Raw genomic sequence first — 18,414 nt, 5'->3', positions numbered from 1 at the left:
TTCATTAAATTCGACCAACACTCGTTCCGCCTTGATTCTCTATATCATAAAACGATGTCATTAACAAATCGAAGAGAGTTTGGCTAGGGTCCTCAACACTAACTCCCATGTTCTCCCATTTCAATGCTCGCATCGCGTTCTCGAGAGTTGCACTGAATATTTTGGGTGAAATAGTGTCGACCTTTCAAACTATATAAACCATATCTTCACGTTGATTGTGACATTGCTATAGAATAGGTAAACTTTGGTCGTGAAGTTGCATTATGATTCATGAAGAACCTTTGTGTATGAAGTAGCGGTGCGTTGGTTTTCCAACCCTTCTAGGACCGCTTCTCTCTCAACTGAATCAAAGGCTTCTTCAAAAATGCCTTCTTGCATCGCTTTGGTAAAAGCTATGCAAAGTGGAATCCTCTATTCTCGCGACACTTCTATGAGTTTGGAAACGTGGCATATCTTACTGAACTTTTTTGGAAACTCTGCTTGCTCGCATGGACTATTTTAAAATAAATTTTGAATCTTTCAGTCCTGTTTAGGATTACAATTGTGAGGAGCTTGTAGACGGCAGATAGTAAGCAGATGGACGATAGTTGTTGGTTTCATATGGGTCTCCCTTCTTATACAACAACACAGTCTTGTTGGCTTTCCACTGCAGAAAAAAAGGAGTCTTGCATTCCGACAGGTATACGAGTTAAGAGCATCGATAGTGTGTTGATAAGGACTCTTTAGATCCTACGTTTCCGTAGCGACGTTTCAATATGTCTACTGCGACGTCGTAGTTTTCTGCGGTGATCTGTAGGTCCTGGACTGTGTCTCTCGCAAGTCCCTGTAACGCTTCGAGAAAGTGTGTGAACTTCTCAATTTTGCTGATTTTTCTGTCGTGAATGGTAGCGTTGAAAGTTCCCCAAAACTGGTCCCATTCCCAGGGATTCCCTCTGAATTTGGGGATTTGAAGCGGAGGAATTCGCGGTAGTGCTTTATTGTCGGCTTCTTCTTCGCGAAGTTTACCCTCTTCGTGGTCTTCAAGGCATAAGCTAAGTGTTATTAAAAGATTCTGAGCCCTAATGATGGTGTCCTGTGCGGTTGTAATATTGGACATGGTCGTTTTTCGGTGTTCCTCCGTGAGATCTGCTTTTCTAGAGCAGTTTGCCGTAAATCCAACTCTTTTATCGCTTTGCGGGTCCTTACATTTGCCTCCGCGGCGGGGAGAGTTTCGGCGGTTTCGAGGAACTCTTCGATTTTTGAGATTGTGCTGCCGAGCTGAGTTCCCTGTCTAGTAAGCCATGCTTGTTTTCCTTTAAGAGTTGAAGACATTGTGAAGGGCTAGTAAACGTGAATCTTCTAAAAATCTTCTAAAGTCGAAAAAAAGAAGGGGAGAAATTGTTAGTGCGAGTGCCAGTATACAGAAAGCCCAAGCAATGTGCCTTATGCAGCCTCAGTGTGCCAGCGAATAAGCAAATAATAGATGAAAACCGAAGCGAAGTAAAGCGAAGCCAAGTAAATCGAATCAATTGGGCAGAGGTACCGGCAAGTCCTGATCCTCCTTTGATTCTGTCCTCTGTTGTGTCCTCCTTCGATTTGCAGTTTGGCCGATGCACCAAAAATATGTGTGTGACGGCTTTTGTGTGCTCGCCTTTCCTCGGCTGAGGGCCACGCGGGTTTTTAGTCGTTTGCCTTCAGTACGCCACCGCAGGTTAGACCTCAAACTTGGGTAATTAAACCTTTATCTACGCACTTACAGATAGTTACATTAACGAATAATCAACGGCATCAACGAACAAATAAATACGAACAAATAAACTAGATACAGAAATTGGGGGCACACCGCCCCACGTGCACAGGCGAAGAACAATGACAAGTGAATCAAAAAGGATGACAATTATGGAGTTAACGTCGTTTTCGGTGTACTTTCCGTAGTTGCAACCATTACGTCCTCGACGGCAGTGTAATAGCGAATGGTTTCGCTATATCAGGTCTACTCTTCGTTAAAAGAGGTAAACCATTGGTCCATTCTAGACTGAAGAGATAAGTGGCTCGTGAAGGCTCGATATCGTAGTTCCCATCCGCAAGAAGTTATCTTTTGTATAATGGATCCCAGAAGCCTAAAAGTCTGCGGCAGAGGCGGTGTTGCGCAATCGGTAGGAGGTTCCGCCGTGGATGCACTGTTGATCGAATTTTCGAGCCTGGTCTAATCAAAACCAAACCTTTCGTTCCATCGAGGTCCATAAATCGGTACCAGACTTGTCTGGGAGGATAAAAGCACTGCCATGACAAATGTGTTGGCCCCTACAGGTCATTGTAGGACTGCACGCGCATTCATTAACCACACACAAAGTTTGAGTTGAAGCCGAGCGCGTAGGTGCATTGCAGGCGGTTTGGCGCATTGCAAACCGAAAGGAAGTCGAAGCAAGTCGCACAATGCTTGATACAGTACGACGGCTCTGGTCCAACGGTTGTCGTTAAAGCGCATCCACGTGTCCGGTACACCTTATTTTGCTTTCCTCGGCAAACGCGGCGACGTCTCTAATCTTCGATCGCTGACGTAGGAGAGAACTTCGAATCCCGTTCCTCACTTGCATGAAACGAGATACTCCTAGCATCACTCTCTCAATTGCGCATTCAATGACGCTCACCGCATTTTCTTCCTGCTTGCGAAATGCCCAGGTTTCTGAAGCATAGGTCAAAGCAGGAAGCACGGTGGTATTAATGAGGCGAGCCGGGTTCTTTGTCTTCTTCACTACTCCTTGATGCTCTTTCCTATACGCTCCTCAAGCCGCTCGGACCCCTTTCTTCATGTCATTAATGATGTTCTTGTAGAATGGCGAAATTCCGGTCATGAAGATTTGATTGTCCAATGCCTTCATGACCGCTTCCGCCTCAACTGGGTCTACTATGCCTTTAGGTCGAAAAAGGTCAGACATAGCGGCATCTCGTACTCTAGTGATACCTCGATGAGGTAACGTAACGAGTCTTGCCAGAGTGTGATGAGAACTGGCGGAAGATTCTTCAGATGTTCAGATCTTATCCTGTCGGGATCAAGTGCCGTACGACTCCTTACCGAAATGATAATATGTCGTACTTCGGACGGAAGAACCTCTGAAATGACATTTCCATCTTTCCTCAGATAGTGAGAAGGCACGGACATGGCTGTTGAAAAGATCCTAGTAGAATTCGTGGGCGATTTCTATCCATTTCCCTCCTCAATGTTATGGTCCCCGGAGAGAGTCATCTTCGTCTTGCGATTGGCGAATTCTTGAGTGACGTAATGTTTTTTTCCACCTCTGCAGCTTTACCCAACATTTCTGCTCTTTCCGCTTTGTGGTCTTCTCTTATCGCCTCTCTGCAAAGCCTTGAGGGCTCGAACGTGAGTTCTTGGTTGCCTGCGGCTCGAGGTCACATATTTGGTCTGAAGTTTCCAAAGAGAAGCGTCTCTTGGTGGTTTTCTATGCTTTTCACTGCGAAATTTTTCTGGAATTGAAATTTCCCATGGATGGTCTTAGTAGTCATGATAAACTCGGAAGGCTTCTCTCCCTGTATAGAGGACAGTGGGTTCCGATATGAAGCTCTTCAGGCTTTTTTCTGGGGTAGATTTTTTGTGTTGAAATCACCAATTATGACCTTCTAAAGGGTATAATCTTCTCGGTAGAACTTCTCCAGGTTTTGAAAGGCTTCAACTTCCTCTACTTTGTAGCGTGGAGTTGGAGCGTAAGCGACGAAGATTTTCAAAGCTGGCGTTGGACAACACCTTTTCATCCGCAGACGTCCGATTCAGGTCGTAAGTTATTCGAAAGGGTCGATGTTCTTGCCATACGTTGACGAGGCCACCAACTCCTTACTATTAACTTCTTACTGTCGTATGTTCCCGAGAGCAGTTCTTCCCCAGTTTCATATACGGCGTTCAGTTGATGGCGTAGTCTCGTCTCAGTCATTCCGATGACCTCGTGCTTACTCATCCTGCTTCGGAATCAGGAGACTTTCCAATTACAGTGGAATGCATAGAATTTTAAAACACAAGGTTGCAGGCCTCTAGTCCCATGAGTTTCTGAGAGAACGTTGCGTTCTCCCGTAGTAGACAGGTGGAGCTTATTTGTTGGAGGCGACTCCGAACGCCATCCTTTGCACCTCCCAGTCACTTGCCAGTCACTTGATTGCAGGCATTTGGCCGGACCGACGTGCGGGATACAAGGATGATATTTTTTAATTTTTTTTATGCAAAATACAGTAATATAAAAGATAGGGACTAGGGGCCAAGAAACTGCCCATGGGTTTTAAAATTATCTGCATCTTACAGTAATGAGAAAGAGTCTCCTGATTCCGGAGGAAAGCCTGGTACGGTAGCGCCAGGTAGGACGGGGTTGCAGGAGTCATGTAGGCTACCGAAACAGAAAAGGACAAGAATGACGATCTGTAATTGTAACGCCCGAACGCATGCATCGGACGCGGCCATTGAAGATCTGGTGATGCAAGACAGGAAGTTTAAGTACGTCGTCATCGGACTGACCGAGACGAGGCGATGCCATCCACTGAACGCCGTGTATGACTTTGGAGAAGAACTGTTCTGAGGAACATGCGATAGTAGAGGAGTTGGTGTCCTCGTCAAAACGAATATAACAGTAAACATCGACTCTTGCGAACAACTGACGACCCGACATTGGAGGACAAGATGTGGATCAATATCAGCTTTGACTATCTTAGTCGCTTACGCTCCAACATCAAGCTACAAAAAATAAGAAGTCGAACGTCTCTATATAGACCTGGAGAAGTTCTACACAGAAGATCATACCTCCTACAAGTTGATCGTTTACGATTTCAACGCCAAGAGTGACCCCAGAGCGAGACCTGTACGACTTGACATAGGGGTTCACGGTCTTCAGTGGAAAGAACAGGGAGAGAGGCTTCTCGAGCTTATAATGACGACTAAGACAATTAATAGGAACTCACAATTTGAGAAGCCCTCTTCTCTTAAACGTTTAAGTCACCCACTGGTAACGTACAGTACCGTAACGAAGCTGACAACATCATTGTCAGTAGAAGTTTTTGCCTGACAGATGTCGCTGTTGTTGCAGAGTTCTATACGAGATCATATCATCGCCTACTCCGAGGAACATTTTCATTTAGAAGAAGAGGAGAGAAGGCCGTGAAGCTCAAAAAGCGAAGTCCTGGAGCCATCATCGACTGCCTCTTCGCTTTGCTGGTCGACTTTTGGGAAGATACTACAATGAACAACATCGACAGCGAGAATGAACGGCTCGTAAAACTTTGTCGCGACTGAACAAAGAGACGCCTGTCTCCTGAAACTCTAGAGTTAATACGACAACAAGGAGCTGCACGAGCTGCAGACAACCACGGACTCAAGTCCAAGATCGCAATTCTTTGCAGAGAGGCGATAAAAGAAGACCTCAAAGAGGGAAGAGCAGAAGTGTTGGCTGATGCTCCAGAGGAGGAAAAGAACGTTAGCTACGCTCAGCGGATCTTCGCCAATCCTAAAAAAAGTACGACAGCTCTGCGAAACTCAGATGGCACCCATTCACTTCTGCTCGGATCTCTTCGACAACCACGTCCACTTGGATGGTCACCATTTGAGGAAAGATGCACTTGTCATACTAGAGGTCTCCTTCTGAAGTTCGATATGTTATTTTATCGGTGAAGAATCGTACTCCACCCGACCCCACAGAATCAAGTCTGAGATCTAAAGAACTTACCGTCAATCCTTATCGACACACTATCGATGCTCTTCACTCGTTAACTGAACGTAAGGTTCTTAAGCAAAGGAAAACTAGCAAGACCGTGATGTTGCATAGGAAGGAAAACCTACGGGACATCGGCAACTATCACCCAATTTGCTTACTGCCTTTCACCTACAGCATCTAAGCTCTTCACAATAGTAATCCTAACAGGACTGAAAAACATTATCTGAAGGACAGCCATGCAAAAGAGCAGGGTGTCGAAAAACATCCAGCACATGTACACACTGTTTCAAAACTCATAGAAGCATAGCGGGAGTACAAGATGCCGCTGTTTCCCACTTTCATTGAGATGAAGAAAGCCAAGAAATCAACATCAACCGGTCATGGACGCTTTGGATAACCGAAGCGTTCTTTTTTTATACATAGAGATACTTCGTGAGTTATGTAGCAACTTAACGACAAAATTTTCCCATTCTTTAATAGTCAACGTTAAAAAAGTGTTGTTGACGCAATCTCACCCAAAACATTCAACCCATGAGAACGCTATGCGAGGATTTGAATGGGATAACACGAGATGAAAAATTGATAGCCTGCAGCTAAATTATCTTCAATTTGCTAATGAAATTGTTCTGACAACATAAAGCACCAAGGCATAACGATTTGATGAAACGTGTAAAGAGAAAGGTCTTCACCTAAAGCTGGATAAGACGACGGCGGAACGGATGGGTTTCTGATGCCCCATTTACGCTCAACGGAACGAACATATCCGAATGCTCTAGCTATGTATACCTAGGTCCGGGAACCAACATGATGAAGGACATGACCCCCGAGCTGGGAAGGAGGAAACGAGCGGCTTGGGGAGCATTCAAGAGCATCGAGGATGTAGTGAAGAGGACCAAGTACATCCGGCTCCGTGCTCACCTATTCAACACCACCGTTCTTCCTGCTTTGACCTACGCTTCAGAAACGTGGGCGTTTCGCAAGGAGAAAAATGTGATCAGCATCATTGAACGCGGAATTGAAAGGGTGATGCTAGGAGTAACCCGCTTTACGAAAGTGAAAGAAGAGATTCGAAGTTCACTCCTAAGTCAAGAATCGAAGATCAGAGACGCTGCCGCATATGCCAAGGAAAGGAAAATTAGGTGGGCCGGACACGTGATGCGCTTTGATGACAACCGTTGGACCAGACCCGTGAGCGACTGGGTTTCCCGCGATATCAAGCGCACTACCGTCGACCCGATGGTCATCTTTTTTCACGAAGTACTTCAAAGACAATTATGATGCTCTTCGTGTCCCACGCGAAAGGAGGAAATGCTTAGTGACTCTGGCACGCGATTGGGACAAATGGAAGAATTGCTGGTGCCCGCTCGACCAATTCAAAGATCAGCGGGAATCAAGGTGATCAAGGTGATCAATGTGATCAAGATGATAGGCCTAATATATAAAATATGTTCTATATGTTACAACTGTATCAAAGGCTTTCTTCAAATCGATGATTTTGAGACACAGCGACATCTTGTACTCTCGCGATACTTCTATGAGTTTTGAAACTGTGTGTCAGTAGTACTGAACCCTTTTCGGAACCCTGCTTGCCCGCGTGACTGTCCTTCATCTAATGTTCTTTCTATCCTGTTTAGGATTACTCTTGTGAAGAGCTTATAGGTGACAGACAGCATGCAGATTGGACGATAGTTGCCGATGTCTTGTGGGTCTCCCTTCTTATACAACAGCACCGTCTTGCTGGTTTTGCATTGCTCAGGGACCTTGCATTCCGACAAATAACGAGTGAAGAGCCTCGCCAGTGTGTTCATGAGGGCTGGCGGTGGGTACTTCAGATGTTCAGGCTTGATTCTGCCGAGGCCGGGTGAAGTACGATCCTTCACCGACATGATGGCATGTCGGACTTCGGAAGAGAGGACCTTTGGAATGACATGTCCATCTTCCCTCAGATGGTGAGGAGGCAAGTGGACGTGACTGTCGAAGAGATCCAAGTAGAAGTCGTGAATGATCATTCCCTTCCCTCTTCTCGATGCTGTACTTGTTCCATCTGGGGTCCAAAGAGCAGTCATTGTTGCTTTACGATTGGCGAAGTTCCGACGGGGCATAAGGAATGCTCTGTTCCACCTCTGCAGCTTCAGCCAACACTTCTGCTCTTCTCTCTTTGAGGTCCTCCTTTATCGCCTCTCTGGCAAGCTTTGTGAGCTTGGACGTGAATTCTTGGTTGCCTGCAGCACGTGCAGCTCCACGCTCACCTATCAATTCTAGGGTTTTCGGATACAAGCGTTTATTGGTGGTTTTGAAACTCTTCGCTTTCCTCGTACACTTGAAAAGATGTTCTACAAGTTGAGCTTCCAGTCAGTGTTAGTTCTGGGAGTTCTCTTGGTGAATTTCTCGCCTTTTCTTTTCTCCGTGTGGAGGAAAATTTTCCTCGAAGAAGGCAATGGTCCGATCACGTATAAAACTTTGGTACAACAGCGGCATCCGTCAGGCAAAACCTCTAACTGACGATGTCGATGACGATGGTCAATTTCATTATGATACCCTCCATCGGGTGACTCCCACGTCCAACGTAGAGAGGAGGGCTTCTGGATTTGCGAGTTCCCATGGATGGTCTTAGTCGTCATGATGAGCTCGGAAAGTTTTTCTCCCTGTTCACTCCATTGAAGGCCATGGGTTCCGATGTGAAGTCCTCCAGGCGTTCTTCTGGGGCCAATTTGGCAATAAAATCAGCAATTATGACCATGCAGAAGATATGATTTTTTTCTGTAGAACTTCTCTATGTCCATATACAAAGCTTCGACTTCTTCTTTTTCGTAGCTTGATGTTGGAGCGTATGCGACAGCGAAGATTGTCAAAGCTGGTGTTGGACCACAGCTTCTCATCCGCAGACGTCCGATTCGGGTCGTCAGTTGTTCGCAAGAGTCGATGTTTACTGTTATATTCGTTTTGACGAGGACACCAACTCCTCTACTATCGCATGTTCCTCAGAACAGTTCTTCTCCAAAGTCATACACGGCGTTCAGTGGATGGCATCGCCTCGTCTCGGTCAGTCCGATGACGACGTACTTAAACTTCCTGTCTTGCATCACCAGATCTTCAATGGCCGCGTCCGATGCATGCGTTCGGGCGTTACAATTACAGATCGTCATTCTTGTCCTTTTCTGTTTCGGTAACCTACATGACTCCTGCAACCCCGTCCTACCTGGCGCTACCGTACCAGGCTTTCCTCCGGAATCAGGAGACTCTTTCTCATTACTGTAAGATGAAGATAATTTTAAAACCCATGGGCAGTTTCTTGGCCCCTAGTCCCTATCTTTTATATTACTGTATTTTGCATAAAAAAATTAAAAAATATCATCCTTGTATCCCGCACGTCGGTCCGGCCAAATGCCTGCAATCAAGTGACTGGCAAGTGACTGGGAGGTGCAAAGGATGGCGTTCGGAGTCGCCTCCAACAAATAAGCTCCACCTGTCTACTACGGGAGAACGCAACGTTCTCTCAGAAACTCATGGGACTAGAGGCCTGCAACCTTGTGTTTTAAAATTCTATGCATTCCACTGTAATTGGAAAGTCTCCTGATTCCGAAGCAGGATGAGTAAGCACGAGGTCATCGGAATGACTGAGACGAGACTACGCCATCAACTGAACGCCGTATATGAAACTGGGGAAGAACTGCTCTCGGGAACATACGACAGTAAGAAGTTAATAGTAAGGAGTTGGTGGCCTCGTCAACGTATGGCAAGAACATCGACCCTTTCGAATAACTTACGACCTGAATCGGACGTCTGCGGATGAAAAGGTGTTGTCCAACGCCAGCTTTGAAAATCTTCGTCGCTTACGCTCCAACTCCACGCTACAAAGTAGAGGAAGTTGAAGCCTTTCAAAACCTGGAGAAGTTCTACCGAGAAGATTATACCCTTTAGAAGGTCATAATTGGTGATTTCAACACAAAAAATCTACCCCAGAAAAAAGCCTGAAGAGCTTCATATCGGAACCCACTGTCCTCTATACAGGGAGAGAAGCCTTCCGAGTTTATCATGACTACTAAGACCATCCATGGGAAATTTCAATTCCAGAAAAATTTCGCAGTGAAAAGCATAGAAAACCACCAAGAGACGCTTCTCTTTGGAAACTTCAGACCAAATATGTGACCTCGAGCCGCAGGCAACCAAGAACTCACGTTCGAGCCCTCAAGGCTTTGCAGAGAGGCGATAAGAGAAGACCACAAAGCGGAAAGAGCAGAAATGTTGGGTAAAGCTGCAGAGGTGGAAAAAAACATTACGTCACTCAAGAATTCGCCAATCGCAAGACGAAGATGACTCTCTCCGGGGACCATAACATTGAGGAGGGAAATGGATAGAAATCGCCCACGAATTCTACTAGGATCTTTTCAACAGCCATGTCCGTGCCTTCTCACTATCTGAGGAAAGATGGAAATGTCATTTCAGAGGTTCTTCCGTCCGAAGTACGACATATTATCATTTCGGTAAGGAGTCGTACGGCACTTGATCCCGACAGGATAAGATCTGAACATCTGAAGAATCTTCCGCCAGTTCTCATCACACTCTGGCAAGACTCGTTACGTTACCTCATCGAGGTATCACTAGAGTACGAGATGCCGCTATGTCTGACCTTTTTCGACCTAAAGGCATAGTAGACCCAGTTGAGGCGGAAGCGGTCATGAAGGCATTGGACAATCAAATCTTCATGACCGGAATTTCGCCATTCTACAAGAACATCATTAATGACATGAAGAAAGGGGTCCGAGCGGCTTGAGGAGCGTATAGGAAAGAGCATCAAGGAGTAGTGAAGAAGACAAAGAACCCGGCTCGTGATCACCTCATTAATACCACCGTGCTTCCTGCTTTGACCTATGCTTCAGAAACCTGGGCATTTCGCAAGCAGGAAGAAAATGCGGTGAGCGTCATTGAACGCGCAATTGAGAGAGTGATGCTAGGAGTATCTCGTTTCATGCAAGTGAGGAACGGGATTCGAAGTTCTCTCCTACGTCAGCGATCGAAGATTAGAGACGTCGCCGCGTTTGCCGAGGAAAGCAAAATAAGGTGTACCGGACACGTGGATGCGCTTTAACGACAACCGTTGGACCAGAGCCGTGAGCGACTGGGTTCCCCGCAATATTAAGCGCACCGCAGGAAGACCGCCGGCCCAATGGTCAAATTTCTTCACGAAGTTCTTCAAGGAAAATTATGATGTTCTTCGTGTTCCACGCGCAACGAGGAACCACTGGGCGACTCTGGCACGCGACCGGGACAAATGGAAGAATTACTGGCGCCCTCTCGACCAGTTCGAAGATCAACGGGAGTTAAGGTGATCAAGGTGATCGCAGCCCATGAAGCAATAAAAAATTTTTAATAAATAGGATCAAAGAAACAAATTGGACGTTTAATAATTAAATCAGGTATTATAATACAGCAAATATTAATGAACAGTGCTGTAATGAATATTAATGTAAAGTGCCGCGAGTAAAATAAAAATATGTGATATAATATAGACCCCACTGATAGCTCACCGTAAGGATTAGAAGTAAGTCAGTACATATGTGCACATATAAATTGAAAAGATGAGAAGGTCTCAACGTGTATTGGACGACACAATTCTTCTTATGACAGTGATTACAAACGGTCGGGACTTCGATCCCCGCAAGTACCATTATTTTTGCAATTGGAAACGACGGAGAACACATTTTAAAACCATTTTTACACTATTTCCTGCTATTTACAAACAATTTTACTCAGTCACTCCATAAAAACGAACGGTTGAGAGTTCAGAAAAATGAATCCAGTTCAATCCATTTTTCCCATTTTTTGCAAAAGAGAAAAAAAAAACAACTACCGACATAAATCACATTCTAAAAGCATTTTCTCTCTAATTTCTACTTCCTACACACAATTCCACTCATTTACAATGATTGAAGACGATCAATGGTTCGATCTCCGCGCGGATCTTGATTTTTGTAAATCCGAAAAAAATTACTGAGAAGAACACTTTGCAGACAGTTATTCTGAAGTTGTATTTAGAGCACTTTTCGCCGCATATAGGTGTTATTTGGTGGTTATTTTAGCGACTAAAGCTAGGCCCTGATTGGAAATTACTGCAGGACTGGTCGGATTTTAGTAGCTTGAAATAATTATGAATAAGAGACTGTAGAAGAGACGGAGAAAGACAAGGATAGCCGCTTTCTGTAAACGAAAATTTGCGCCATAAAAAGGTTAAAATACCTTTTTATGGCGCAAATTTTCGTTTACAGAAAGCGGCTATCCTTGTCTTTCTCCGTCTCTTCTACAGTCTCTTATTCATAATTATTTCAAGCTACTAAAATCCGACCAGTCCTGCAGTAATTTCCAATCAGGGCCTAGCTTTAGTCGCTAAAATAACCACCAAATAACACCTATATGCGGCGAAAAGTGCTCTAAATACAACTTCAGAATAACTGTCTGCAAAGTGTTCTTCTCAGTAATTTTTTTTCGGATTTACAAAAATCAAGATCCGCGCGGAGATCGAACCATTGATCGTCTTCAATCATTGTAAATGAGTGGAATTGTGTGTAGGAAGTAGAAATTAGAGAGAAAATGCTTTTAGAATGTGATTTATGTCGGTAGTTGTTTTTTTCTCTCTTTTGCAAAAAATGGGAAAAATGGATTGAACTGGATTCATTTTTCTGAACTCTCAACCGTTCGTTTTTATGGAGTGACTGAGTAAAATTGTTTGTAAATAGCAGGAAATAGTGTAAAAATGGTTTTAAAATGTGTTCTCCGTCGTTTCCAATTGCAAAAATAATGGTACTTGCGGGGATCGAAGTCCCGACCGTTTGTAATCACTGTCATAAGAAGAATTGTGTCGTCCAATACACGTTGAGACCTTCTCATCTTTTCAATTTATATGTGCACATATGTACTGACTTACTTCTAATCCTTACGGTGAGCTATCAGTGGGGTCTATATTATATCACATATTTTTATTTTACTCGCGGCACTTTACATTAATATTCATTACAGCACTGTTCATTAATATTTGCTGTATTATAATACCTGATTTAATTATTAAACGTCCAATTTGTTTCTTTGATCCTATTTATTAAAAATTTTTTATTGCTTCATGGGCTGCGATCACCTTGATCACCTTAACTCCCGTTGATCTTCGAACTGGTCGAGAGGGCGCCAGTAATTCTTCCATTTGTCCCGGTCGCGTGCCAGAGTCGCCCAGTGGTTCCTCGTTGCGCGTGGAACACGAAGAACATCATAATTTTCCTTGAAGAACTTCGTGAAGAAATTTGACCATTGGGCCGGCGGTCTTCCTGCGGTGCGCTTAATATTGCGGGGAACCCAGTCGCTCACGGCTCTGGTCCAACGGTTGTCGTTAAACTCAACAGGGGGTCGTAAGAGGGGTGTTGGGGGAGGAAGTCGTAAGGCTTGTCAGCAGAGGAGAACAAATGAAGAGATCAAGGAGAAAAAGACGATGGGATTGTCGATTACAAATAAACTCATATTAAAGTATGCAAAATGTTAGGAAAATAGATGGCGTGAAGTATTTTTTTAAATATTTTGCTGGCATAATTTCACTTCTTTGTCTGGAACTAGTTTGGGAAAATACTAAACCAATGAAGGACATCCAGATTGCGATAAAAGCGAAGGGCCATGAGTACGAAAGCTAGAAAAAGAGTGTAAATTATACGATGCGTCCTGAACGAAGCCTTGCGGCCTTGCTTTTAAGTGAGTTGCTTCAAAAAAAACTTTGACCAAGAAAATGGGAACTATTGAGTGTGTAGCCGTTTTATAGGGACTGTCAGAGATCAATCTCAGGTAAAAGTGGAATTTTTGCATTTAGTCTACGAGAGTTAAAAGAGTACATTTCTCATCCGACAGTGACGATCTCCTTATCACACGAAAAAGCAATTTCGATGTTGTTGCTGAAAAAAGACATCTATAGGCGCAATCAGGGATAAAATTAGTACAAAGTACGTTCAACGAGCTTCTGAATACCAGCGTCCAAATTGAATTTTATGCAGTAGAGCTGGCGGCAATTTGTAGGGAGCATTTTCTTCTATGTTCCTACAAAGCTTGGTGCTTCTAGCTTTCCTAATTTTTTTTGAATCCTAGTCGAGAAAAATTCTAAATTTTGCCTCAAATTTTCGAGTTTTTCTCAACTAGCTTTTGAGAGAACCATAACACCTACAGGGAGCAAAATTAGCAGTTAAAGGTTTCGCATAGTGCTCTATCAAAATATGGTATCGAATTTTTCAACCGCGGTACCGTAATCTCGCAACAGAAAAAAGTGCGAATTCTCAGATTTTCGACAAAAAATTAAAAACTGATATCACTTTAGACAGTGTTAACGGACCTCTTTGGTCATAAAGACCGATTCCGTTTAGAGCTATGTTGTAGAAGACTACCTGTAGAAGATTATCACATCGCATTTTCTCAAATTTTCCTCGACAAGTTTTTGAGAGAACAAAAACTATCTGGGAAAAAGTAAAAATGAGATGTGATAGTCTTCTACATCGTCTTCTACAACATACTTTAAACGGAATCGGTCTTTATGAACAACGAGCTGAGTTAACGGACTGTCTGAAGTGATACAGATTTTAACGCGTTGTCGAAAATCTGAGAATTCGCACTTTTTTCTGTTGCGAGATTACGGTACCGCGGTTGAAAAATTCGATACCATATTTTGATAGAGCACTATGCGAAACCTTTAACTGCTAATTTTGCTCCCTGTAGGTGTTATGGTTCTCTCAAAAGCTAGTTGAGAAAAACTCGAAAATTTGAGGCAAAATTTAGAATTTTTCTCGACTAGGATTCAAAAAAAATTAGGAAAGCTAGAAGCACCAAGCTTTGTAGGAACATAGAAGAAAATGCTCCCTACAAATTGCCGCCAGCTCTACTGCATAAAATTCAATTTGGACGCTGGTATTCAGAAGCTCGTTGAACGTACTTTGTACTAATTTTATCCCTGATTGCGCCTATAGATGTCTTTTTTCAGCAACAACATCGAAATTGCTTTTTCGTGTGATAAGGAGATCGTCACTGTCGGATGAGAAATGTACTCTTTTAACTCTCGTAGACTAAATGCAAAAATTCCACTTTTACCTGAGATTGATCTCTGACAGTCCCTATAAAACGGCTACACACTCAATAGTTCCCATTTTCTTGGTCAAAGTTTTTTTTGAAGCAACTCACTTAAAAGCAAGGCCGCAAGGCTTCGTTCAGGACGCATCGTATAATTTACACTCTTTTTCTAGCTTTCGTACTCATGGCCCTTCGCTTTTATCGCAATCTGGATGTCCTTCATTGGTTTAGTATTTTCCCAAACTAGTTCCAGACAAAGAAGTGAAATTATGCCAGCAAAATATTTAAAAAAAATACTTCACGCCATCTATTTTCCTAACATTTTGCATACTTTAATATGAGTTTATTTGTAATCGACAATCCCATCGTCTTTTTCTCCTTGATCTCTTCATTTGTTCTCCTCTGCTGACAAGCCTTACGACTTCCTCCCCCAACACCCCTCTTACGACCCCCTGTTGAGAAAATCTCAACACGCGCTTGACCCTGAGCATAATCGACGTGAAATGAACACGTTCCCGATAGTAGTAGTGAACATTTTGGTTGAGAATGTGTCGCCCTGTTGAACCTGTCCAATTACATGTATCGACTTGATCCAATTGTCGCAGTGTTCAAATGATTGCGAACTATTAGAAACATTGGAGGCAAGCTGACTGTCTTTCTTGTGGTTTCTCCAATTGAGTTAGAGTTTATGAAATGATCATGCTAATCTCTCTCGTCATGTAAAAACTTCTTTCTACATTTAAACAACTTTCGCCATATTCACCAGAAAAGAAGTTCAAGGAAGTTTCACCAGAAGTTACAAAAGTGAGCCAAATCCCTGATGGGTTTCAATTATGGTTGGACTGAAACCGACGCAATTTTGGGCCAATCATAAGAACACCATCCACAATGATCCATTCGCTGTGTTGTTTCTTTTTTTTAACTTGATGCTCTCTGTTTCCTCTCGAAAAGTGCAGCCAGTAAGCGATCTTGCTTGTTATAGAGACAAATAGAAGTATTTCTTGCTTCTAAAGAAATCAAAGTGGAGAGGAAGTTTGAGCGGTAAGTGTGATACGTGATCTTAAGGGCTATGTTCGAGACCTGAAAGACTTAAAATCACATATCAATCTCAGCTTCACCAAGCTAGTGATCGGCCTAATCCTGCGGAATGGCATTCACCAAAATTTGAGGACTCACTACCACTCATTTTGACGCAATGTTTTGTATTTATTTATTCAGATGCACCAATGGTGCACCAGAAAAGAAATAAAAAATGGAACACACTTTGTCTGAAATAGAAAATCTTACGAACAAAAAAGTACAAAGTTTAAGGTGAAGAAGGTGAAGAATCCTCTCATGACATCTACTCCCCCATCCAGAGCGCTTATCATTGATCCAATTATCAGCACATGAGGGGACGGACGCTCAAATTAGCCCAAGGCATAAGGAACTAGAGGAACTAGGGAAACTACGTTGGAACTAGAAGCAAATCTAACGGGGGACCTTAAGGAAGAGGATTCACCAACTTTCGTGATCCTCAAACGACTGACCACCACAATCGAGACAAGCGGCAGTCAAGACCAAACCTGCCAAAAGATGCGGAACTTAGTAAGAGTATTCTGAAGTAATTGAGAGAAGAGGTAATAAGGCGGGACAAATTAAAGAGAGATTTAATCACAAAATATCAGTATCCATGTTAGCGATAGAGCTTCAGTGAGTGGAGTAGACTTCATATGTCGGAAGAAGGGAATGAATGGCCTCGCAGTAAGCTGAAAAAGATAATTAAGGGAGAAACAGTGCAAAAAATGGAGGAATATAGAAGACAACTAAGAGGTATCATTGGTGGGAATCCGTGATCCAGATCCATGCTCTGTGCAAAAAGCATCAAACATCAAAGAATTGCTAGAATCAGAGGCATGCGTCAATTTTCTTCAAATTCGTCTTGAATATGCTACTATGTTCGACTTTAACAACGTCACGCAGTAAGAGCTTCAACGGTCTAGCAGTTCTATGGAAGAAGTTATTGAACAACAGAGCAAAGTTTCTATACTGTATTTTAGCTTAATCTAAATTGAAACCACCAGTTCTTTCACTAGTAGGTTTGGAACACCAATACTTGCTGGGCGCTAACTTGGTTTCGTTTCTGAGGGTTCGAAAACAGAACATTAGGTCGGCGTGTATTGGTCTGTTCATCAAGTTGCTCATACCTAATTTTTTGAGACGATCCTTGTAGCTAGTCAGTGCTAAGTCTGCTGACATTCTTTTGAATAACATGCGAATAAAAGTCTCTTGCACCTTTTCGAGCTTTGCTATATGTTTTTTCTTTGAGGGGCTCCAAATTTTAGAACCACATTCAAGATGAGGTAAGACGAACGATTTGTATAAACAGAATAGTTGAATTAGAGGTGTGGGCAAAGCAGAATAGCCGAAAAAGAGAGAAGTATGCTTTCCTTACAATATGATCAATATGTTCGGTGAAGTTGAGGTCATCATCAATAAAACTTCTTAAGTCTCTTACAGATTTACAAATTTTAAGAGTTACTCTACTCATACTATACTCAGCCACATTCCCTTTACCTACATGCGTAACCAGAGACTTGTCGTAGTTAATGCGCAGATCCCATTTGGAAGCCCAGCCCGACATTTTAGCCAGTGATGTCTGAAGTGCATGTTAAAATACGAGATCATCCAATCTATAACATATATTCCTTCCCCGTATTCCGAGGTGCTTAAGCTTCGCAATCAATTTAGACTCACATACTTTATCGAAGGCTTTTGACAGGTCAACATATATTATGTCTATCGAGCTACCTTGCTTGCAAGTTAAGGACCAGTCAAAAATACTATCAGTTATGTTAGTAGATGTCGAAGCTCCTGCGATAAACTCATGTTGTTGAGTGGGAGTCAGATAGAACTTCTTTAGCCAAAACAATACTTTAAAAAGGATAAAGTCACTGGGGTATCAATCCACTTTGGATGCGCCAACGCGTTTTACGGGAATTCGTAATCGTTGAGGTTTTGGAACGCGTACTGGCTTATACAATGACTTGTGGGAGCCAGCCGGTGATCAAATCAGTGTTTTTATCCTCCCAGATAGGTCTGGTACCAATTTATCGACCCCGGAGGGATGAAAGGCTTGGTTACACTAGGGCGGTTTCGAACCCTCGACCGTGTGGCTACAACGGACCTCTAACCGACTGCGCCACAACCGCCCCAAACAATACTTTATCCCTGATTATTTTTTTCCATATTTTTGACTGGCGTTGGTAAAAGCTAGTAGGACGGTAATTGTTCAGAAGATTAGACCTGGGGATTTAGGATTCGCTGTAACTATGACGTTTTTCCACACCTCCGGAACTTCACATAGTAGCAGTGAGATGTTAAAGATATGGGCTAGAGGACAACACAAAGTATAGCAGCACATTCCTTATACACATTTGTAGATAGATATTTGTAGATATCTGAAAGATGGAAAAAATATGACACTGCACTGCTGTTGGATAGGAACTATGCCAACAATTTCTAGAGTGTTATTACTGCAGTCTGAAGAAAAGATACTGGCAAAATGTAAAGCCAGGGCATTAGCTTTATCAATATCTCCGATATAAGTAAGTCCTTTTTGATCCACAAAACCAGGAAGTCTATTGGTCTTCATTTTGTGCCT

At 43.1% G+C, this 18,414-nt stretch overlaps 5 protein-coding genes across 7 annotated transcripts; 2 read left to right on the top strand and 3 right to left on the bottom strand.

The window, feature by feature from the left end:
- Window positions 1–688: 688 nt before the first annotated feature.
- Window positions 689–1,096, bottom strand: RB195_024318 (uncharacterized protein; the record flags this gene model as incomplete). Its single annotated transcript, XM_064212037.1, has 1 exon — window positions 689–1,096. One exon carries the CDS (start codon window positions 1,094–1,096, stop codon window positions 689–691), a length of 408 nt encoding a protein of 135 aa, XP_064067918.1.
- A 3,298-nt stretch (window positions 1,097–4,394) lies between these two features.
- Window positions 4,395–5,644, top strand: RB195_024317 (uncharacterized protein; the record flags this gene model as incomplete). 2 transcript variants are annotated; one of them, XM_064212036.1, is made up of 3 exons in its annotated part: window positions 4,395–4,477; window positions 5,116–5,248; window positions 5,303–5,644. In XM_064212036.1, 3 exons carry the CDS (start codon window positions 4,395–4,397, stop codon window positions 5,642–5,644), a joined length of 558 nt encoding a protein of 185 aa, XP_064067916.1. The 2 variants fall into 2 exon arrangements, with proteins under 2 accessions (XP_064067916.1, XP_064067917.1); XM_064212035.1 differs by lacking the exon at window positions 5,303–5,644 and having other exon boundaries at window positions 5,116–5,269.
- An 847-nt stretch (window positions 5,645–6,491) lies between these two features.
- Window positions 6,492–6,965, top strand: RB195_024316 (uncharacterized protein; the record flags this gene model as incomplete). Its single annotated transcript, XM_064212034.1, has 1 exon — window positions 6,492–6,965. The coding sequence occupies one exon, from the start codon at window positions 6,492–6,494 to the stop codon at window positions 6,963–6,965; it is 474 nt and encodes a 157-aa protein (XP_064067915.1).
- A 254-nt stretch (window positions 6,966–7,219) lies between these two features.
- On the bottom strand, window positions 7,220–7,789 carry RB195_024315 (uncharacterized protein; the record flags this gene model as incomplete). 2 transcript variants are annotated; one of them, XM_064212032.1, is made up of 1 exon in its annotated part: window positions 7,220–7,789. In XM_064212032.1, one exon carries the CDS (start codon window positions 7,787–7,789, stop codon window positions 7,220–7,222), a length of 570 nt encoding a protein of 189 aa, XP_064067913.1. The 2 variants fall into 2 exon arrangements, with proteins under 2 accessions (XP_064067913.1, XP_064067914.1); XM_064212033.1 differs by having other exon boundaries at window positions 7,220–7,696.
- Window positions 7,761–8,566, bottom strand: RB195_024314 (uncharacterized protein; the record flags this gene model as incomplete). Its single annotated transcript, XM_064212031.1, has 3 exons — window positions 7,761–7,936; window positions 8,191–8,387; window positions 8,457–8,566. 3 exons carry the CDS (start codon window positions 8,564–8,566, stop codon window positions 7,761–7,763), a joined length of 483 nt encoding a protein of 160 aa, XP_064067912.1.
- Between the last annotated feature and the right edge of the window lie 9,848 nt (window positions 8,567–18,414).

Source organism: Necator americanus, chromosome X, assembly GCF_031761385.1.
Source record: "Necator americanus strain Aroian chromosome X, whole genome shotgun sequence".
Lineage (NCBI taxonomy): Eukaryota > Metazoa > Nematoda > Chromadorea > Rhabditida > Ancylostomatidae > Necator > Necator americanus.
This window is presented reverse-complemented; position numbering and strand designations above follow the sequence as displayed.